The sequence below is a fragment of the Dunckerocampus dactyliophorus genome, chromosome 2 (assembly GCF_027744805.1).
Source record: "Dunckerocampus dactyliophorus isolate RoL2022-P2 chromosome 2, RoL_Ddac_1.1, whole genome shotgun sequence".
Lineage (NCBI taxonomy): Eukaryota > Metazoa > Chordata > Actinopteri > Syngnathiformes > Syngnathidae > Dunckerocampus > Dunckerocampus dactyliophorus.
In genome coordinates, this window is record NC_072820.1 from 47,186,799 (window position 1) to 47,207,924 (window position 21,126).

Sequence of the window (21,126 nt, forward strand, 5' to 3'; positions counted from 1 at the left end):
GACTAGATAGGACAGCTCTAGTCCAGTTCATGCTCAAAGACTAGGTGGGACACATTAGTTACGATCGATTGAATGCACTGAGAATACAATGACCTGGATGAATGAGAATATTCAGAGGCCTATTTTTTTACACTTCTGCCCAAAAATGACATGCCCAAACTAAACCGTTAACTTTGTAAATATAAACTCATGTGATCAATCTTGATATCAAAACAAAGCTAACACTTTAATCTGTAATCATCACTGTTGATGTGTCAGAGTAAATGCAGAGCAGCACAGGAAAATATTTGAAAAAAATCCCTTTTATCTATTCTCCTGGAAAATAGGCTGATCAAGCCTAAACACTGAAGAAGTCGTGTAATAACCTTCTAACAATACATGTGCAAAGTTTTATGCTGCTAAAATAAAGCAGAGCAAAACTACAGCGTAAAGGCGTTCCATGGCACATTTAACTGGAGCGTCAATTGAGATTTTTTTTCGGTTCCAATTTATAAAAAAAATTCATTTCAATTAAACTTCACTGGGGCTCTAAAAACTGCTTGTGATTTTAAAAATAGTGACGAACTGCCTGTGCGCATTGCGCCCTGCTGCGTTATTACAGCCAGCTGTTCAACAGTTGCTCACTCCGGCTCAGAATGGCGGATTCCGGTGATTGACACCTGGAACCGTCAGGACCAATAGAATCAAACCTTGGTCATCATTTTGCGGTCAGAGAAGCCATCAGCGAATCAAAGGATGTACAACCCACGTGATGACGATCGACAGCGTCTTACGTACTCGGCTGCGCATGCGTCACTCGAATCCAACTTGGAGTCTGAAGAAGCGGCAAAAGAAGTGGGAGACATATTGGACTTAATTGAAGAACGAGAGCGACGGATACAGGCACATTGTAAGTATCACGTTCTTATAGTTTGTAGTATAAAACATGTGCTTGACTGAATTTTGGTCTTGCTAACATTAGTGCGCTAATGGATGCTAATCGAGAATGACTGGTTGAAGTTATCTTTGCAAACTATCTACAGGTTAGCTGCAAGCACAATATTTTAACGCAGTAGTTCACACGGCAGCGAAATGCGACCAGTATCCATATTTCTGCCTACATGCGACCCATAGTGTAGTAGATAAGTGAGATAATTGTTCAAATAGTGATGCAAGCACCGAAATTGACATGAATACTGGACCATTTTTCGAAAAAAGCCCGTTAGCCACGGAACATTTTAAGATGGCCGCCATTTTCCCAGGTGCCCGCCACTTTCCAACATACAAATTTTCGACATCAAATTTGATAGAATTGTCGGATTTGAGTAATGTTGGTGTCAAATTAAATGTTTCTGACCACACAGATGCTGAATTTCCACTTGTAAAGCTTCCTAGATGCAGCTAGCGACCATTTTCTGCAGAATCTATGAAAAAAGGCTTGGGTGCAGTTAGATCAATGGTGTCAAACTTGCGGGCCATTTGTGTCCTGCCGGGTCATATTTTGCAGCCCGCGAGTAGACATGGAAGAGCAGTGTATAAATGCTATGAACATATTTATTTTTAATTTACTTCTACTTTATAAAGTTGACCTACTTGAGAGACGTGTTTTCTGAATGAGTTTTAAAAAGCTTTGTTTTTCAGACTAAACTAAAATCATTTTTACACTTATGCACTTTGTACTAAAACAGTGTTAGATTTTATAAGATGAATGTCGAGTTTCTACTCTTGCTGTTCTCCTTGCCTGTGTTACAGGGTCACAAACAGTTTGAGGGTGTCATCCCAAAAAACTGGATATAGGAAGAAGGAAATGTTGTGCGATGGCCAAAGAAAAGTGTGCATTCAGCCCATAAAAAAAGGACCCAGACGATGACTGGAACACGTTCCCACTTGTGAAAATAAAGACAATATCAGGTATATCATTTAACTTTTTTTATGATGCATAAATAAACTACTGCTGGAAAAGGTTGTTTTGACATTTGGTGCATCTTAACTTTGGGCATGACTTTTCTAGACAATGAGAAAGATTGTGAAGACTATAACTACACTTTATCAGCCCAAACTGACCATGAGGGTTCCACCATTGTGCCAGAAGAAATCAGGAAGAGACATGTAAAGAAGAGGACATATGATTTTGTTGATGGTAAATGTTCTCACCTTAAAACTGTACTGTATATTGTTTAATTTGCAAAAAGTAGGCTAATTTATGTAGCAATTTTAGGACAAATTCTGTCAGAAGATATCTCAGCGGCGAAGAAAAAAAACAATTGATTAGATATAAATTGCTTGAATCTAGGTCAAATCAGATTTTTCTGTTTTTTTTTCAAGTAATTATTTTATTAGAAAGTTTTGCAAACAGTGATATATTAATTCTGTTTTGACTATTTTATATCTAGATAAGGATACAGGTTTGCATGCATATCCAAAGCCTCCTGAAATCCAGAAGAACGAATTTGCTTCTGCTACCATCGATCAAACCACTCCTAAGGGTAAGTCCAGTGGGCTACCACAATAGACAGATTTTACAGATTAATTAAAAAAAAATGTAAATAAATCTGCTGGAGCACAAAGATATATTAGGGGAATAATCCAGTGTATTTGCTACAATGAGTCAAAACACACAATAAATATATTAAAAGATGGCGGGCCGCCATTTGAAGAGGCCCTGTGCACATAATCACACTGCATAATATACAGTAAAGTTATATATGACTTGAATTCAAAGCTTGAATAAAAGTCAGGCCATCTGTATTGGTGTGAAATAAGCTTCATAAGCTGCATTTGATATTTGATTACAGAATCCACCATGGATAATGACGTGTGTACTTGGACTAGACGGCTGCCAAATTCATCCAGAGGATGCTGAAAGTGAACATGACAGCAGACATGGTAAGATGTGGTATGTAGTAATCATCAGGCTTGTGTCACACATACAAATATATCAGTGCCTGGAAAGTTCTGGAAATGTATTTAAAACATGTCTTTTTCTCAGTTACAGCATTTTCCTGTCTTCCTGTTCCACACATGCCATCTTGGTGTTACAGGGTTGTCAAGGTCAAGGGAGCGTTCCAACTCCCCCCGATCACCAATCAAGTCATGGAAGTGATGGAGGATATTCCACTTCTTGTTCTCAGTCATCAGTGGGCTCAACTCCCAGACGCTCTTCTTCCAGATATGGTAAGATATCAACTTAGACATTGTTGGCAACCTATTTTTTGGGAAGGGTGTAGAAACAAAGTGCACTAATACAGAAATCCTACACATACGAAAACTCTGGAACAGTCATAGAATTAGAAAATTGTCATTTCCAGGCCTTGGAAAAGTGAGGGAAATTGATTTTACATAGCTTTTCCTCAGGTCACGTAATCATTCAAAGCAATTTCCTGTCTTCCTGTCCCACGTGTGCCATGTTGGTGTTCCAGGGCAGTCCTGCTCTAGAAGGGAGCGTCCCAACTCGTCCAATCACCGATCAAGCCATCAAAGTCCTACACCTTCCACTCTAGGACACTCAACATCCAGACATGGTAAGATTGAACAGTTCTAATCTCATCACAACAAGGGATGTTCCTGGTGGCTAATTTCCCTGTCAACTAAATGAACATTTTAATTAAGAGTAGTCGACTAGTGTAAAGTAGAATAACACCCAGAATAAAAATATGAGCACAATTTATTGGTCAGTATTTAAAACAATATCCAAAAAATAGTATGTATTTTGAAGGTTTTGATCACATCATCAATAACCACATATCATTTTAGAGGGGACATATGCTAAGCTCACTTTTCCATTGCTGTAGCACCCATATTTGGATATCTGGTGTGTCTACCAATCCACAAAATGTGAACTCAAGCAACCCAGTCATTTTTTTGTGGTCTGCGTAGATCAGACTCCATGAGAGTCAACATGCTGTTAAGATTTGATTGGCTTGCTATGTAATTTGCCAGCTCACAATGCTCCTAATTCAAATATCTCCACCTCTGCACTTGACAACCACACCTTCATAAATGCCCACCATTCCTTTTCGCCGTTAGCGTCAGGTAGCCTGACCAGAGGGCACAAGTGTTTCTGTAGCTGCAGTTGTTTGGAGAGAGTTAACTGCAATTTTAAAAAGGGCATGGACTTGAGGAGGGAGTGCTGATTAAGTTTTAGCACCACCTGAAAACAGGTTTAAAAAAAAAAAAAAACATTCGGTAGCTGAGGGATGGGGAGAGAGAGAGAGAGAACATAAATACGAACATGACAACTTGATGTAAACACTTTTTATGAACATCAAACCTAATATTGCTCCAAACCTCACCTGTCATCGTCCCTCCCCAGCTCTTAAATAGCACAAGAAGTTAACTGATTACCGGTAAGTGTAGACACCTCCTGTGCTACTTTTTCAGGCTGATGACAAACTCCCTGATGTCTTCATTCAATATGTAGGGCCACGGTTCCAAAAGGGCATTCCAACCGACAGAACTTTACGCCATTGTGACAGGTACATATGGAGTTTCACAACTTTGGTTGTTTTTTTTTTTTTTTTTTTTAATGGATTTTTCTGTCTAGAAATTTGAAATGCGACAACGTACACATTTTTTTTGTTGTTCATTTGATTGTTTTGTGTAATTAGGAATAAAGAAATGTTATGATTTTCTTTGTCATTGCTGCTGCTGTCAAAAGGTGGGACAGCAAAGCCACAGACCATGAAATTTCACGTACTATGGCAGACCATTTCAAACATGGTCCTGGGCGGTCTGGTGGTGGAGGCTATCTTAAAAAATAAAACAGGTGTGTCCACAACTTGTATTGGACATTTGTTGGGTGACAAACACAACTCCAAATGAATGATAACGTTGCACTGGATGTGTAAATTACTGCTTGCAAATGCTATTTTAGAAAAAAAATATGATTTTATATACACAATATGTGCAGTTCATGTCAAAATTTTATTTATTAACTATCACCTGCCTCATGTTCACAGAGCAGCATTGACGAGGAAACATCAGGGAGGAACTTCGGTTGTTTGAGTTCATCGGTCCACACTAGTTTTGGCCCTGATCAGTTGTGATATGAGATGGAAAGATTTCACTTCATGTACAGTATTATCTACAGTCATGACTGTATTGAAGTCTATTTTTTTGTTTTACATCCTTTATATCATGTTCTTCTGGATATAAGATTATTTTGTTGTTGTCCATGTGAGAACAGTAAATGTTTTATTGATACATTTTTTTGTTAAATTGTCTTGTTTTTTTTAAAGGGTTAAAATTCTGTCCTAAATTTGTGATTATTTATAATTAATTCACGTTTAATTTAGACACCAAAGCAATGTCTTCATGGAGACGTCTTTTCCAACAACCTGAAAAAGACGGCTTTTCACCATTCGCTTTTCAACCAAATTTGGACCGCAAAGGGACGTCTTCATGGAGAGACGTCTTTTCAACGACCTGAAAAAGACGGCTTTTCACCGTTCACTTTTCGACCAAATTTAGACCGCAAAGGGACGTCTTCATGGAGCTGTCTTTTCAACGTCCTGAAAAAGACGGCTTTTCACCTTTCACTTTTCAACCAAATTTGGACATCAAAGGGACGTCTTCATGGAGACGTCTTTTCAACGTCCTGAAAAAGACGGCTTTTCACCTTTCACTTTTCAACCAAATCTAAACGTTTCAACGCATGGTCATGATGTCTTTTCAACGTCTTTTCAACCAATTTTTGCTGGGTGTATAAGGACGAAGATGAAGAGCTGGTGAAAGCCATGGCTCAAGCATCTCTCCAACCATAATCGGTATGTACAGTTTATGTGCGTGTAAATGTTAAAGCGCTTTTACTTTCTCATCCCTGTGATTTTTATAACGTAATTCAAGCAAGTTTCTGTGTGTTTTGCAAGTGGGCCTGCTCCACCAACATCAGCTGCAGAGCTGCTCCATCTTCAGGTTCAGAGAAAAGTTCTTAAATATGTCCTGCCTCAAAGGGCATTTTGGGACTGCATGTGTTCTTGTCACGTTCTGCTTTTGTTCCTTTCATGTGTGTTCTACCTCCAGTCCAAGTGACTGACTATGAATTGATACAGTCTACGAGCGGGTAAGTATCATTTTAAATACACACTTTTGAATGAATGAAATGGTGAGTGATGTTTGCATATGTTTGCAACACCAGAAGCACGTGTTTGCAGTGAACCATTCTGCTTCTCCTTCTGTAGGTACTGTTATATTTCATATGGCCTGACCATCACACAAAAACAAATCTGATTCATATAAACAAAAAGCCAACCATTCAACTATGGAGTAGAAGTAACAAATGGCAATTGCAAGTCTACTAATGACGCTGAAACTACAGGATTCAAATTTATCTGTCATCATGTTTCATCTGCTTTTGGACACACAATTTGCACCGGCCTCATGAGATGGTAAAGGCTTTAAGTGATGTTTGACCATTTCAATCCAAAATGGCAGCAGTTACACTAAAATGCACCTTCAGCTCCTTCTCCTTTTGTAGCTCTAGCTGTGCTACCTCCAAAGATACCAGTGCCTTTTCCACGGGAGTTGATGTTTTTGCTATCTGAGAGGCCAGAGGAGGCTCTGTGGTCTAAGTATGCTCTGATATTACTATAATATTAACTCATTGTAGATGTAATGTCTAATTTTAGAGACTTATGCGCTCCTGAATAGAGACCCCACAGTCAGTAACGTATCAGTACAGTGTGTTGTGTTATGAGGTGGTGCTAAAATTGACATATGCATGTCTTTATGTTTCCAACTAGCCAGCGACCATTCCAACTCACAGCTGACATCGACAGGCCATCTCCACAGTTTCTGCCCTACTACCAGGAGGTAAAAAAGTGGAATTGCACCCACCAGCAGGAAAAATATGGATGAAGCTAGAGTTAGAGTCATGGGTCTGTGGCCTGCCCTGTCAACAATCCCATGAAGACCTTCTTCCTGTGGCGCTTCTTCTTCCAGCTTGGACTGATTGACAGTATTCATGATCTGCTGTCACCCCAAGTGTTTTCATCTTCATCCCTTTTTCATCTGGAAGCCAGAGAATGACTACTTGATGGGGCAGCTGAAAAACAACTACAGTACACTCTGCCATGCACTGGTGGTGTGTGAAGGCCCATGTTGTCTCTGCTGGAGTCGGGAAACCGCGAGTGATTGTGGGCCTCACTGGGCTCTGCTATCATCCAGGCTCTGCTGTCAGAGCTGCCGTAGGAAGTGGTATTCTGACAACCCGCTCTGGCTAGAAAAGCTTCCCCAGAATTTTACCAATCGTTAATTTTGCCAGCGTTACTTACTACAAGAAGGCCATCTGTAAGTCAGTCCTGGATGAGCTGAGGCGGACTAGAAAATTCCCCACATACATGGCCAATCAGAGCACACCAACCTGGCCTATCTCCTCTGCTGCCAGAATGTGATGGATGGAGAGGCAGGAATTTATGACCAAAACATCATCACTGATGTTCCTTCGGCAGGAGACCAAACCAGAGCCTTTTGGGGGCTACAATGATGATTTCTGGAACATGGTCTCTGTCTCAGCATGCTCCATCCAACAAAAAAAATCCACATTTCCCAATACATAAAATACATGAGTAAATTGTTTAACACGTCCTCTTCACTCAATCCCAGCCCAGAGAAGGTGCAACAAATCTACTGCCTCTACTGCCCTGCCAAAGTGTTCTCCATCTACAGAGGTCATAAGATGGAAAAAGAGATGAGCTGCAGGGAGTTCCAGCACTCTCCTTTCTATGAAAAGGTGAAACAATGGAGTGTAATGAAACACCTTTTTATTTTATCAGGATTCGTTGATCGGCTCGGGAAAGAACAAACCACAACTAACTGAATATGGCTGAACACACCGTCTTTATTCAATGCACATAAACAGTTACAGTTTCAAACATTGGCTATGCACTGTGAATGTAGCGCTTACCGTGACGCGCTGGGTTGGAGAGCCAGAGTGTGCATCAACCGGCTGGGCGTCCGTACGAAACCCGCAGCAGACTCTGTCTAGGTGCTTTCGCTCACCCCTCTTTATCCAAGTCTGTGCGAGCATGGCCGGCCCCAAAACTCAGGCATTCGCACACAGAGTTACTGTTTTAACAAAACAGGCGCCAGGCAGCCTAGTTTGGTTATATGTGTCCTGTCTTCCTCAGTACATAACAAGCATCTGGTAGACAAGGCCAGCAGATAATAACATAGATACGGTGAAGTCCTGGGAAATGAATGTTCAGAACAACACAAACCCATCACCCTTTCTCACATGGAGGGTAAGTAAATGAACAATATATTTATTATTCATAACTGTTGAAAATATAATAATCATATTTTACCATTGAGAGTGTTTTTGAGTGTGGTGTGGCTTTAAACACAACCAGATAAATATTCTTTGTTACATTGCACTGATTTTGTATTTCATTTCAAGCACTGTAAACACATAATCATGATATTAATAATTTATTTGTAGTGAATAGAGAGAAAATAATTCAATACACCTGTTGACGAACAATAATCAGCAGCTTTTGTTTTTATTTTTTTTTGCCTACTCTCTATGACAGTCGGCGTACCCCAGGGGGTACGCATACCCCACTTTGGGAACACAGGAGTGTTTTTGTTCTTTTCTTGGGAGAATGAACAGAATAAGAATTTCATTGCATAGTATAACTGCTGTTTTACTGTGCATATGACAATAAAACTCTTGAATCTTGAAACAAGTTTGCCAAGGAACTTTTAGATATGAGCCGAGCTGAGGAAAACCTAAAAAAAAAAAAAAAACAGTCCGGAGTGGAGGCAGTGAACAATGCGACACGAGCCGTTTTCAACTCTGTCTTGTCAATTGCACTACGTACTCCTCTCTCTGGCTGTAGCGAGTCTGTCTAGGGAGGGGCGGTCGCTGTTGTGACTGGCCAATCACAGAGCGTGAAGAGTTAATATGTAACCAGGGTAATTTAGCCCCAGTTTTAATATTGTGTTTCTGTTAGGGCGGAGTGATTATCTCACTCTACAAAGATCTTTGTCTCCTCCTCACGTGTTCCGCTTGGAAGTGCTCTGTGCAGACCTGTCGAAGTCTCCAGGAATAAAAGAGCTTAGAACCAGATGACCATTGAGTTTTGTGCTGAAAACTCATTGTTTCAGCAATTGATCAGGGAGCCACGGCATGGAGCTGACCCATGTGTTAGTACAGACTATCGACATCCCGGCTGTTTTTTGTAGAGGTCTTCTGCGCATGTGGATTGTTCCCATGAAAGGCTTTGTGTAGTGACTGCATCACAATGAACAAAGAATTGTTAGCGCTAACAAACCCTGCAGTAGTACAAACTTTTTTCCACCGACCCAAAATAAACTGTAAAAAACACCCAAGACCAGCCGGACCAAACAGACAACATGATATTGACCCTGATACAAACACATACACATGTAACCCAGGTTAACTGGATGCTCAAAAGTAAAAGCATGTTAATAAAAACAGAAATAAATACGTATAAAAAACAATATAAGGCAATATGGTTATATAATCTGTAAATATGTGTATAATAATCTATGTTGTTTAAAACCTGTTAAAATGTGAAAATGTAAATTCATTGGTTATTGTAATTTACGTTTGAATTACGGAAATATGTGACTTTTATTTTGTAAGGGTACCTTGCTACGTAACCCATTTCCTGTGCAGAGAACATTACGCAGTCAGCACATAGTGCGCAGCAGAAGGACAAGAGCAGGGAACTTTCCAGAACAATATGAAAACGTGTCTAAATACTATTTTTGTTGTCTGAAGAAAGTGCAAAGAAGGTATTTTTGATTTTCCACCGTGTTCCTGTTTTGGAGATGTTTTATTTTGTCGAACGGGACTTGGTGAGTGAAAGAAATGTATTTTATTTTCTTTGAAAGTGATGTGAGATAATATAGTGGTTATGTTTTGTGGTGAAGTTATGGTGTATTTTCTACTACACTGTTGCAAGTATATTGTTCCTTCCGTCATTTCGGCGACTGCACTTGTTAACGAGCACTAATTAAGAGATGAAAGTGACGTGTTCTTTATTGTAACACTACCCACTGGTTTATTTGATGTATTTATGCATATTTCATGTTTTTTATGATAGGCCAATTAGATTGGGTTGAAGAACTATCGAGATAAGTCGACATAAGAGAACATGTGCTTGAGCACATGTGCTTTTGAGATAAAGATGGCGAGCCACCAACGGAACCTGTGAACTGTGCACGTTCAGGAGCAACACGCCCTCTGCTGACCGGTGCATGGTACTACAACTGGTAGGAGTATCCATTCTTTCTGCAAAACTGCAGTGGATTGTTCAAGACAATCTACTACTACTAACAAATAGAAAAGAAAGGAAAAGACTTATTCTGGTTATGCAGTCTTTTGCTGAATCACTCTGAATTTTGTTGATTGTTCTATTCTTTTGGTATTTTCCTCAATTACGGTAAAAGGGTTATTTTTGCATGTCTGCTACGCCAAAAAAATTACTCCAGTAGCCAAATGGATACTGGTCCATCATATCCCCTTGTCCCCCTATCCCTTACCCTGTAAACACCCCACGGGAGTGTTACACACAGTCCATCTAGCCGTGTACAAACAAGGAATATGGACTAATACTTTACAGATAATTTGGTTGTGTATTCATAGGTCATATGCTTGTTCTTGTTTCACAGTCAGTACAGATTGGTGTTCTATCACATTGTTTTTGGATGTTTTTGCCTGTAGTGACTTAAGTTGCTGCCTCAGTAAACCATTTATCCATCAGGCCAAACGCAACAAGATAGTGCTTCCAGGTTGCGGCATAAAATACGTCCCATAAAGGACAATTAATCGCTGGAGTAATAGAATTTTGAATGGAATGATTGAAGTTCCCATGGCAACCAGACAATGTATGAGGAATGCATTAACATGTTTATTTCTGTACCCAAAATCAGTGTATTAGCTTTACATGCACCCCACCCTCGGTAATACATTGGTTTTCACTGCGATGCGTAGGGTGATACTGCGTGGGCTCCAGTGGCATTTATTTGAAGCCGCCATCTTGGCAACAAACCGAGTGTTGTTGGATGAATGTCAGAGGAAAAGTTTCTCCGACCACAGCATCAGCTTTATTGTTCGTAAAGAAGAGGCAGGAAGGCAATTCGGAAAACCAATGTGAATTTCGAGCTGACAAACGTACACTATCTGTTAGCATGAGTATCTTTGGCGCTTGTTAGCTAGCTAACAGAGAGAAGTTGTGTGAAAGCTAAAGTTTGCCTTTATCCATGTGTGCGGGTTTCTCGAGTCAAAAACAATAACATTGCTTGGGTGATGTCATATTGTCACTGTTCCGCCCTGCGTAGTTCAGTCATTGTTTCTGTCGGACCTTTTTTGAGTGACGGACGTATCAGACGAACAGTAGTAAGGCAGTCAGTCACACGTGAGAGCTTCGTCACAAAAACGTGGTCAGATCTTTGTGAGTAAAATATAGTAAGATTGTATATTGTTCTGCATAGTATTTGCATATACAGTGATGTCTTTCATTATTTGTGATCATGTTGTTCTAATTAGCTTGTTCTCGCGGTGAAATGTGTTGGCAATGTGTCATGTTTAATTCGTCCAGCAGAGGTCGACAGAGCTACGTTTTAATTGCAATTATGTCTGTTATGTCACGTTTGATGTATAGTAATTGTACTGTGAATGTTGTTTATTTGTATATGAGAGGAACAGGTGTAGTTTATTGTGCCAATGTGTGATATAATCAAAGCACTTAACTTTTCATATTTGTTTACATCGCACAAAGGATGTCACACTTTGTAATATTTAGTTTGTGTTTGTATTTGCAGTCTTACAGTCTATAAAGGGAGGAAAAAGTGTAAAGAAATAAAACTGAGGACAAAAAAGGATCTAAAGAAGGAGCATCAGTCCTCAACCAAACTTCTGGAGCTTCCCTTCCTTCCTGTATGCTGTTATCTATCTGTCTAGCTGCACAGAGCTTAGTACGTGTTGTGAGGGCAGAATAGTCACCGCTTGCAGGCAAGATTATTTTAGAAGTTATGAGAAGAACAATTCATAGATATTTTTGAATGAAGTAGTCATCTTTATTGTTTGCACATGCCTAAAAATATCTGGAGTTGTACCCATAAATGCATGAAATCGTTAATATTGATTTAGATTGATTGATTTAGATTATGATTTAGATTCCATACGGATGTCTCTCTGAATCTGTATTCAGAGAGACATCAGTCTGCACTCGTGCACAGGTCAGTATTACGGTATTTCAAATAGTTTTTGTGTCCTCAACACATCCTGTGCAAATTCTTCCTCTTTGTTCAAGTTAATTTCATACTGTCAGACTATTTTTTTTAAGTGTTATTCTTTTTCTTATCACTCTTTGTACCTTTTGTGTAGTGAACGGGGTGATATTTTGTCATATTATTGCTTGTGTTGTACATGAACGTATGCATTCTTATATCCTTTGAAGTCGAATATGGGAATATGGCAGGTGAAAAAAATTACGAAAAGGCTCACTGTGATTGGTGTGGATGTACTACAAACAAGATGGTCCCACATGTTGCCATTCCTTTGCTTTCAACGTCTGCTTTAATTCAAATCTTAAAAACTCACGTATTTCAGATTTCTCTAGCGGACAGTTATACTAACATAATTTCAATGAACATGTGCATGTACATTTCGCTGTCACACAATGTAATAAATGAACTGATTCACAACTACTGACTAATCTTTTAACCCAGCCTGTGAGGCTTCGCCTCCCTGCCTGGCGGCATCCACTGTCTGGAACTGATGTCCATCTTTGTAAACTTCCCTTGCCATCCGTCCTCAAATGTTCTCAATTGGATTTAGATCAGTGGAACATGCAGCAAGGTCCAACACGCTCACAACACCTCAGCTCCAGCTCATTAAACCCACGAAAACAGGAATTCAAAAAATTAGAATACTGTGAAGAAATCAGCCCAAATTTTGCAGGGCATGAATGTTTTAAACTGTGTCACACACTAATCATCTACTAAACTCAAATCACCTGCACAGGCTTCTTTTCCATGACATTCAAATTTTTTGGAAAGGGTCTGTATCATATATAGGCATATATGCCTATATACACACTTTTCACATAGCAACATAGAAACGAACGCTACACCTAGCGCTAACTTTTCCATACTCAAAAATGAAAACAGAGCAGCAGCTCCAATATGTAGCTTTACCCGTTGGTAGTGGCCTGAGGTGTTGTGAGCGTGTTGGACCTTGCTGCATGTTCCACTGATCTAAATCCAATTGAGAACATTTGAGGACGGATGGCAAGGTGCAGGCGGTGTGAAGCCGGGCGGGTTACATTGGTGCTGTGACCCGGATGGGAGTGAGGTTTGAGAGGGTGAGTGTAACGGATGCCAGCCTGTGAGGTCAAGTAAGTCCCCGTCCGCCCGACGGTTGTGCCACCAGTCAAAACTCTGTCCGCCTGACCGTTGGCCGGACCTTGTTCCATGGGTGTGTTCCACGATTGTGTGTTTATGGGGGCGTCGCTACGCCAGAAAAATAGTTCTTATGTTAGCTGGTATGTCGCTGTAGCTTGGTTAGTCAGTTATGTAAACTATAACAACAGTTATGTTGCAGTTTTTGGAAGGGTTTATTTAAAGTCAAAATAGGTGTGTCCCGTTACGTGCATTGTTAGCTCCCACTCCGTTTGAGACCCTTTCTGGGTGTCTTTTTGGAAGGAAAGAATGCATCATGCATTTATTTAGTACGGTAATTAAATACGAGCCGTCAACAAAGGTGAAGCATCCACCAAGCAGGCGTGCGGGAGTGAGCCCAACCTCTGTAATGCCACATGTAATGCATGTCTGAAAGCTGTAAAAAACAGGTTGTTCAGTCATATTTTTTCATTGTACTTTTCTTAAAATTCATGTTAAAACCAACTTGGTTATTGGTTTGTTGTGCAATACTTTCATCAGAATAAAATACCGTCAATATTTTATCTCGGCCAGTGCCTCTCAAAGAACACACTCACTCACACACACTTTGAGAACAGGAGCAAGTGAGAAACTTTTTAAGCACAACTAAACAGCGAATAACATCCTATGCTGTTTATTCTATGGCTCACATTTACATATGTTAATATATATTGTTACATATATGTAACAATATATGTATGTATAATATATATATATATATAGCAACTGAGCTTCACAATAAATGTAGCAATACAGTAGGCTTATCAATTACATTTACCCGAAGAATTGTAAGCTAACAATATATAACCACACCCTCTTCTTCTATCCAGGCTTACTGAAGATTAAGAACCATTTGCGTTTTAGATCTTGCCTTGTAAAACAGGGAGCGCGCCACCCCCGAGGCATCGCGGCTCGGAAGGTGTATATTGCCGGCCTAACACCCCGACGCCAGAAAAAGTCTCTTTTGAGAAAATGTCACCAAGAGGGGTTGGAATGTCGCCAGATCTAACGACAAAATCACGAAGTTGGCAACAAATGGACATCACTTTTAACATGCTTGCAAGTAAGGGGAGGATAAATAACTTCCAGTGACGTGCAGTGAGGTTCATGCTGGAGTTGGAGTTGGAGTTTTTTCATGTTAAACAGGTTACTCATTAAGAGGACAAGAAAAAGAAGACAAGAATTCACTTTGGTTAAACATGTCTTCACATAGCATTGATTTTTTTTTTTGGTAACAGAAAAACATGTTTCTTTTATCTGTATATGTCTTCTGTTGTTGTTGCTTAATTTATTGACCGCTGTCAGGCTCTACAACACCTGCACCACCTGAACCATGTTGTAGACACTATGCTTTCTTTACACTGTTCTCTTTACTTGTCTGGCTGCTGTAACAAGTAAATTTCCCCGCTGTGGGATAAAGTACATACAATACAATATTGGTATTCATGTTTCTTATGTTCTTATTCATTTTCTTGTTTTCTTTCTTTTTTGGGAGAATGAACAGAACAAGAATTTCATTTCATAGTAGAACTACCTGTTTTACTGGGCGTATAACAAAACTCTTGAATCTTGAATATGAAGTATCTGCACCCTATTCTTCTCCAGGAAAAGTTCTGATACTTTGTTGTAAACATATGATCACCTCCTGTATATAATCCTCCATTTTGGCAGTCAAATTCATTCATTAATTCAGCAGAGCTGAAAATTAGCTTGCGTTGTAAGGCTAACGCACACCCCCACCCCTTCAGGATGAAGCGGTACTGCAAGTTCATATGACATTTCTAAGTCTAGTTTTTATTGTCCGATTAGCAAGAATAATGATGTCACACTTCCATTAAAGACATTACACAGGCTATAGAAAATCATAGTGCATAATAAACGTTTCTGCAACATTATAGTTTGATAAAGTGTGTACTCAGATGGTAGGCAGGACTTGCACATGAAGCTGAGTAGAGACAAAGATGGCAGCTTCACTTGCATTTGGTCAGGAAATGTGCAAATTCAGAAATTTCTATTTCAAAAATGTTATAAACGGTTGGAGTACTATGGAAAATACATTTAGAATTCAATGGACAAATATTAAAATTGATTTTAGGTTATATCATTTAAAAAAACAAAAAAACATGACAGGCGAGGCTCTACCTCACCTGCCTCCCCTGACTGCACGTCACTGATAATTTCCCAGGATTTTCTGCGTTTCCCATGAGTGGAAAATTTCAGTCATTTTTTAGGTTTTCAAGGATGAGTGCGAACCCTTAAAATGTATGATCTTGAGCAGATGCCTGCTGTCTTTGTCACATTTAGAATTTGAAAAACCAAAACATTCCAAAAACAAACTGCATTTTGGCACACACCCATTGTAATTTTTGCATATCAGATAAACAAAATGGACGAATACCATTGATGGATTGTACAAGCAAACATTTTCTGTTCATAAGAACAAGAACGAACGCAAGAGCCTGAGTGGTTAACAACAAAGTTTGGTATTTCATCTTTGTGGAAACTGCATAGAGTGTACAATGGGTTTTGTATTCAAGTACGAGTGATCATCCCTGTAAAATGTACTTTTTGTGCTTGTGTCAAAGCAGGCTATGAAAGTGGTCTATTTGCAAAACAATACCATGACAAGGAAACTGTAAACTACTTATTATATGGCCAGTTGAGTTAAGATACACAAACACATTGTGTGGTAATAAAGGATTATAACACTGGACTACACTTGAGTAATTTGAGCAAAATCTACAAGGCAGACCTGAGAAATGACAACAATGCCCCCTACAATTTCTTTAAGCCAGTGCTTTTACCAAAACTTCATCAATTACAGTGTACCATATTCACAGTTAAGTGACCTGTGCATGAATGGAATCATGCTAGCACAACATCACTTTCTCCAAAAAGCACCAATTAAATAATTTTCAAATAAAACAAAACAATTACAGAGAAAATTAAACATCGTAGTAAAGGGTCATGAAATGTACAAGTTTTATAAGTATTAGGTTTTCCCGCATAGAATTGTTTAGGCCATTAAAAGCATCCATTTTCTATGCCGCTTGTCCTAAAGTCATAGTAAACTCTCAAAAAAGTTTATTCCAATCTCTCGTTGCCTCCATGAGATGTCGCTGACCATGGCCAATCCAATCTTCTTGGCTGCTGAACAGGCGACCACAGAACCAACAGTCAAACACTGCAGGTTTCTGTCGACAACTTGATGGTTCCACGACTTCGTACTTCTTTTTGCTTTTTTTCTTTAGCTTCAGTTTGAGAAGGAAACGCTCTCGAACTAGACTCTGAATTGGTCTTGGATGATTGCTTTGCATCACTGCATCACTGTTCAAGGTATTCTGCTCTTGAGCATGAAGTTCAGAGAGTGCTTTCATTGTTTTCCGTGACAAGGATACCTTCGCAACAGCACCCCTATGTCTGTTGATGACCTTCATAATATTGGTCACTTCAGGAATGTCAGCATCCGGATGATTTAGCACCACGACAGGTTGATATCGACGAGGGCATATGATTTCCTGTCGACAGTTGAATGGGGCAAGTCTTAAGGTTCTTTCAACTGCTTTTGCTATAGGATTCCACAACACAGTTGCTTCCTTTTCAGTTTGTACATTGTTTGTGAGCCTTCTTGCTTTATGTGCTGTTGCTGGAAGCTCATCAAATAATGTTTTTCTGCGCCTTTTCCTTTGACTTGGAGGTCGAATTGGCCTTGGCGCTAGTATAGGCTTGTCTGCTTCACTTGATTTGATGCCCCCTACCATCAACTGCGGGGGCAAGTCCTTGACAGTGTTTTCTGTTGGATTTTGCATGGTAATGGTCTTTTTTAGACTGTCTGAGGCATTTGCGTTTGTTTTGTTTGAAGACATAAGAAAACAAGGAGTTGGAGGTGTGGTGGCCAAAAGAAAAGGTTGACAACTTGAGCTGGGGGTGCCACTTTTAAGAAGGCTTGTTGTTGGGCTGACAATTTTAAATACAATTTTGTTTCCACGCTTTTCACTGGTTTGGCATGACTGGGTCTGTTCTTGGTTGACAAGTACGCTCGACTTTGACTGAGAAATGCACCGTAGCAAAAATGCTTGGTGCCCATTATGCAAATTGCTAGGTTTATTAGCAGAGCTTACGGGCATGGCCAGAACTGATCTGGAATTCTGCGGGAGTTTAGCATTTGCTAGTTTGAGACCAGAGCTTCTTGTGGCCTGAACAAATGGAACTGACCTTGGAACAAAGTAACAAGTTGGTTGAGTCTGAGCCAATCTGTCTGTAGGATGTGCTGCACTGAGGACAGGACTTTTTGAATTTGGGCTATTGATGAGGTAATGATTTGGAGAGGCGCTAACACCAGTTTGAACTGCAGAAATGAGTCTTGTCCCTTTTTCATTAGCTCCTGCCTTCAAAGTTCCTATCATTTGTCTTTGTGGAGGAACACTTTCACCGGTAGAATTGCTCAAGTTTGAAAACCCAGATTTCATGTAAGATACATTGATTTGAGGATTTATACAATTAGTAATTAACTTAAAACCTGTACTGGTCTTGAGCTGCACTGGCATGGCAAAATGATCATTGGTGCTCAAGAGCACTTGCTGCTTAAGCTCTTGCATTTGAACAATTTGTGGAGTATCTTTTGTTTTTTTAGAGGAATCACTGCATACACTTGAAGATTCAACTCTTTCCTTATTGAGTTGTTGTGTAATTATTGCATCTGAGTGTTGTTTCACAAAACTACCTAAAGCAGACAAAGTACTTTTTGCCTGAGAAGATATGGGAATGATCTCCTCCTCAATTTTAATAACATTAAAATCTTTTAGGACCAACTCTGAGTTTTCACCATCAAATGGTGAATCATCTGCATCAGCTCCAAAGTCACCATCCCCAAAAGTTTCCGAAGACTCAGCCAAGCTAAACCTGTCTTTGTCTGCTGTAACTTCAGACATGCTGCCCCCTTTTTGACATGTGCTGAGTGAAGTACTGAAGGCTTCTTTTGAATAGTTGTGAAAAGCGAATACTTTCTGGTTAAGAGAACTTTGTGCAAGGGTGGCACTTTCTTCAAATGAAGTGAATGAGACTATCTCTGACAGCGAAGCCAAATTTGCCAATTTTTTCTGACAGTTTTGTTCACAGCTTAGGTATGTAGCCTTGGTACTAACTGTGCTTTGGGTAGATTGGTCCGAAAGTTCTGTAATATTGAAAGAAGAGGTATTTTTGTGTTTGTCAACAAGCTTTCCTTTTCCTGTCTGAGGAATTACTCTCTCATGTGCAGCCCCACAATTCTCAATATTACTGCAGGTTGGTTTACCATTCAATAACTCCTGAGAAACATTCAAAGGATCATCTGTGAACTTGCCAGCACAGGTATTAGAGCCTTTAGATCCACTTGTAGATATGGTGCATGAGGTTGACTTACTATCCAACAAATGCATTTCCGAGCAAGCTATCTTGCTTTGGGAATTTTGGCTGCTTACATGATCAACATTATTTGACGTTAGGTGTAATGCTTCATGGTTTGATGTTGAAGAACCATTTGCAGAAGAACTACCTTGTTCCACCAAATCTTCAGTGAGCAGAGGAGGCTCCACAGTGCAAACAGATGTTTCCTCATCCTCAACCTTAACCTTAACCGCCATGATATCTTCTGTTGGAATGGAAGATCCACTTATTGGTGAAGAGGCAGGGCTATATGATGCTGAGCTTTTACCAGCCAATGAATGTCCCTTCTCAAAAAAGTCTTCACTTTTATCAGATGCAGAATTAGTTGTTGAAGAGTCCACACTTTCAACTGATGCGTTATCTCGAGGGGACGTGTTTTGCTTTGCGGTTGGTATTACTTTAAGAACTATATGTTTTTTCCCATCAACCATCTTAAATCCCATTACTTTGGTTGTACAGTTCGGGGGAAGAGATATTTTATTCTTGACCCTTAGAACTGTCAGTGCATTAGGATTAGTTGGAGATGCACAGTCCGAACTTGCAGAGCGCTCATTTTGTTGCAACATTACAGGTGTGGGTTTCTCTGCGGTAAGAGAGCCTTTGTTACACTCATCACTTCTCCCTGGTGTCCGACCAATAATTCGGTGAGACGCCTGCAAAAACGTCTCTGGTTTTACTGTACCATTGTGGTGTGGTAAGATCCTCGTTAGACCACATAATTTTGATATCATTTGTGCCTCCTGCACTTCACAACTCTTTTTAAGCATAGGTTTGCTGCTTGGAGAGGAATATGGGGGAGCGGCTCCATCTGGTGAAGTCTTCCTTTGATTTGTTCGCTCCGACTCGTTTTTGTGAGAAGCGACGGTGTGTCTTTGAAGCTGCTTCATGGTTGTTGCATGATATCCACACATTTGACATATGAAGGGGAATGAAACTGTGTGAACTTTTAGATGCTTTTGGTGATCCACTTCATTCAAGCTAACATGTCTACACTTGGAACATTTCCAGGGACTCTCATTATGATGATGGATGTGTTGGACAAATGTCCCAGCATCCACAGTTGTAAACTCACACCAGTCACAGTAAAACTTTCCATTAAGACTGTGACACATGATGTAATGTCTAGTCAGCAACAGCAGGGAATATTGAACACCATCACAGCAGAGCTCACATGTGACTAAAGTATTTTTGTGCTCAATGCGGTGGCGTTGAAGAGCAGCAAATTCATGTGTAACAAAGCAACACAAATCACAAGGGTAAGTGGGCAAAATTCCATTGTGGACCGCTCGAAAATGTTTAAGAAGATCGTTCGGACTGTATGTAGAATCATCCTTACACACAGAGCAGCCAAAGCTCAAAATGTTTCCTGAAAAAACAGCCCCTTGCTGAATTTTACAATTTGCTCTCGTGGTGGAGCCATGTCGCTTGACAGAAGATCCATCTGGAGAGCTGTGGAGTGCTCCCTCCTTGAAATTCACTGAGTCACTGACATCCGCTACAACTGACATACTGTCATTTTTGACAGAATTGTGAGGTATTTTACGGTCTTCGTCCATTGTCGTGAATTTAGCAATTTCTGCAAAAGAGAAAACAAGTTTGACATTAGTTCAAGTAAAAGATATTGACCACTGAAGTATGGCAGAAAAATTACATGATGACGTGTACACCTTCGTCTTGAACTGAACAGCCAGCGGCAACACAACATTTTCGCATGACACTATTTTGATGACAAATATATAAAAGGAAGCTGACAAGCTGCCTATTGAAGGGTTTGTTTACTAGGCGTTAGCTGTTTACTAGACGTCAGTGATTTGAATAAATATGCCTTAAATCCATTTTCTACCAGTTCTCTATTTCATCTCCAGATGTTTCTTCCTCTTCAAACTATTGACACATCAAATCTTTGCGATAATCACTGTAAACATCTTCTGTCTCGTCCATTATCTCATGTTTGTTTACTCTACCTAAGATGAGAGCTGCCCCTTCGCCGTTGTCACTTGAGAAACGCCCCTTTTCTTAGGAGTTGAGACCAAAATGGCTCCCGCCATGTAGAAAAATAAAATTTTTACGAATTTAACATTTAAAAAAACTAACAAGGTAGAGATGCGTCTGTGTAGGCTCTCAGTCGTACAGGAGTTGTTCATCGAGGGAAAGGCTTCTTGAGACGTCATCTGTACTTCTGTGAAGAATGTGTCGGACGTTTCGCTCCTCATCCGAAGAGCTTCATCAGCGAACTAATAAGTGCTGGTAGCCTAGGCCTTAAATACAGTAAGAGTGGGCGGAATTGGTGTGCCAACACCTTCCTCCTATTGG

The 21,126-nt window shown here is 39.9% G+C and overlaps 1 protein-coding gene and 1 long non-coding RNA gene across 8 annotated transcripts in view; one reads left to right on the top strand and one right to left on the bottom strand.

The window, feature by feature from the left end:
- The first annotated feature begins 790 nt into the window (after window positions 1-790).
- LOC129177852 (uncharacterized) lies at window positions 791-12,756 on the top strand. Of its 6 annotated transcripts, none has more exons than XR_008569686.1 (15): window positions 791-889; window positions 1,732-1,890; window positions 1,991-2,119; window positions 2,373-2,465; window positions 2,775-2,865; window positions 2,969-3,153; window positions 3,399-3,500; window positions 4,360-4,454; window positions 5,688-5,744; window positions 5,847-6,040; window positions 6,159-6,548; window positions 6,720-7,708; window positions 8,106-8,219; window positions 10,050-10,218; window positions 11,770-12,756. It is a non-coding gene; the product is annotated as an uncharacterized LOC129177852 (long non-coding RNA). The 6 variants fall into 6 exon arrangements; XR_008569685.1 differs by having other exon boundaries at window positions 6,159-6,365; window positions 6,437-6,548; window positions 6,720-8,219; XR_008569684.1 differs by having other exon boundaries at window positions 6,159-6,365; window positions 6,455-6,548; window positions 6,720-8,219.
- Window positions 12,757-13,236: 480 nt separating this feature from the next.
- LOC129177272 (zinc finger protein 518A-like) overlaps window positions 13,237-21,126 on the bottom strand; it is a 32,239-nt gene continuing 24,349 nt past the window's right edge. For both annotated transcript variants that reach the window (XM_054768198.1, XM_054768196.1), the window contains one exon: window positions 13,237-20,389. In XM_054768198.1, coding sequence (XP_054624173.1) covers window positions 16,464-20,389 — 3,926 coding nt within the window. In that variant the 3' untranslated portion in view covers window positions 13,237-16,463. The remainder of the gene's footprint in view (window positions 20,390-21,126) is intronic.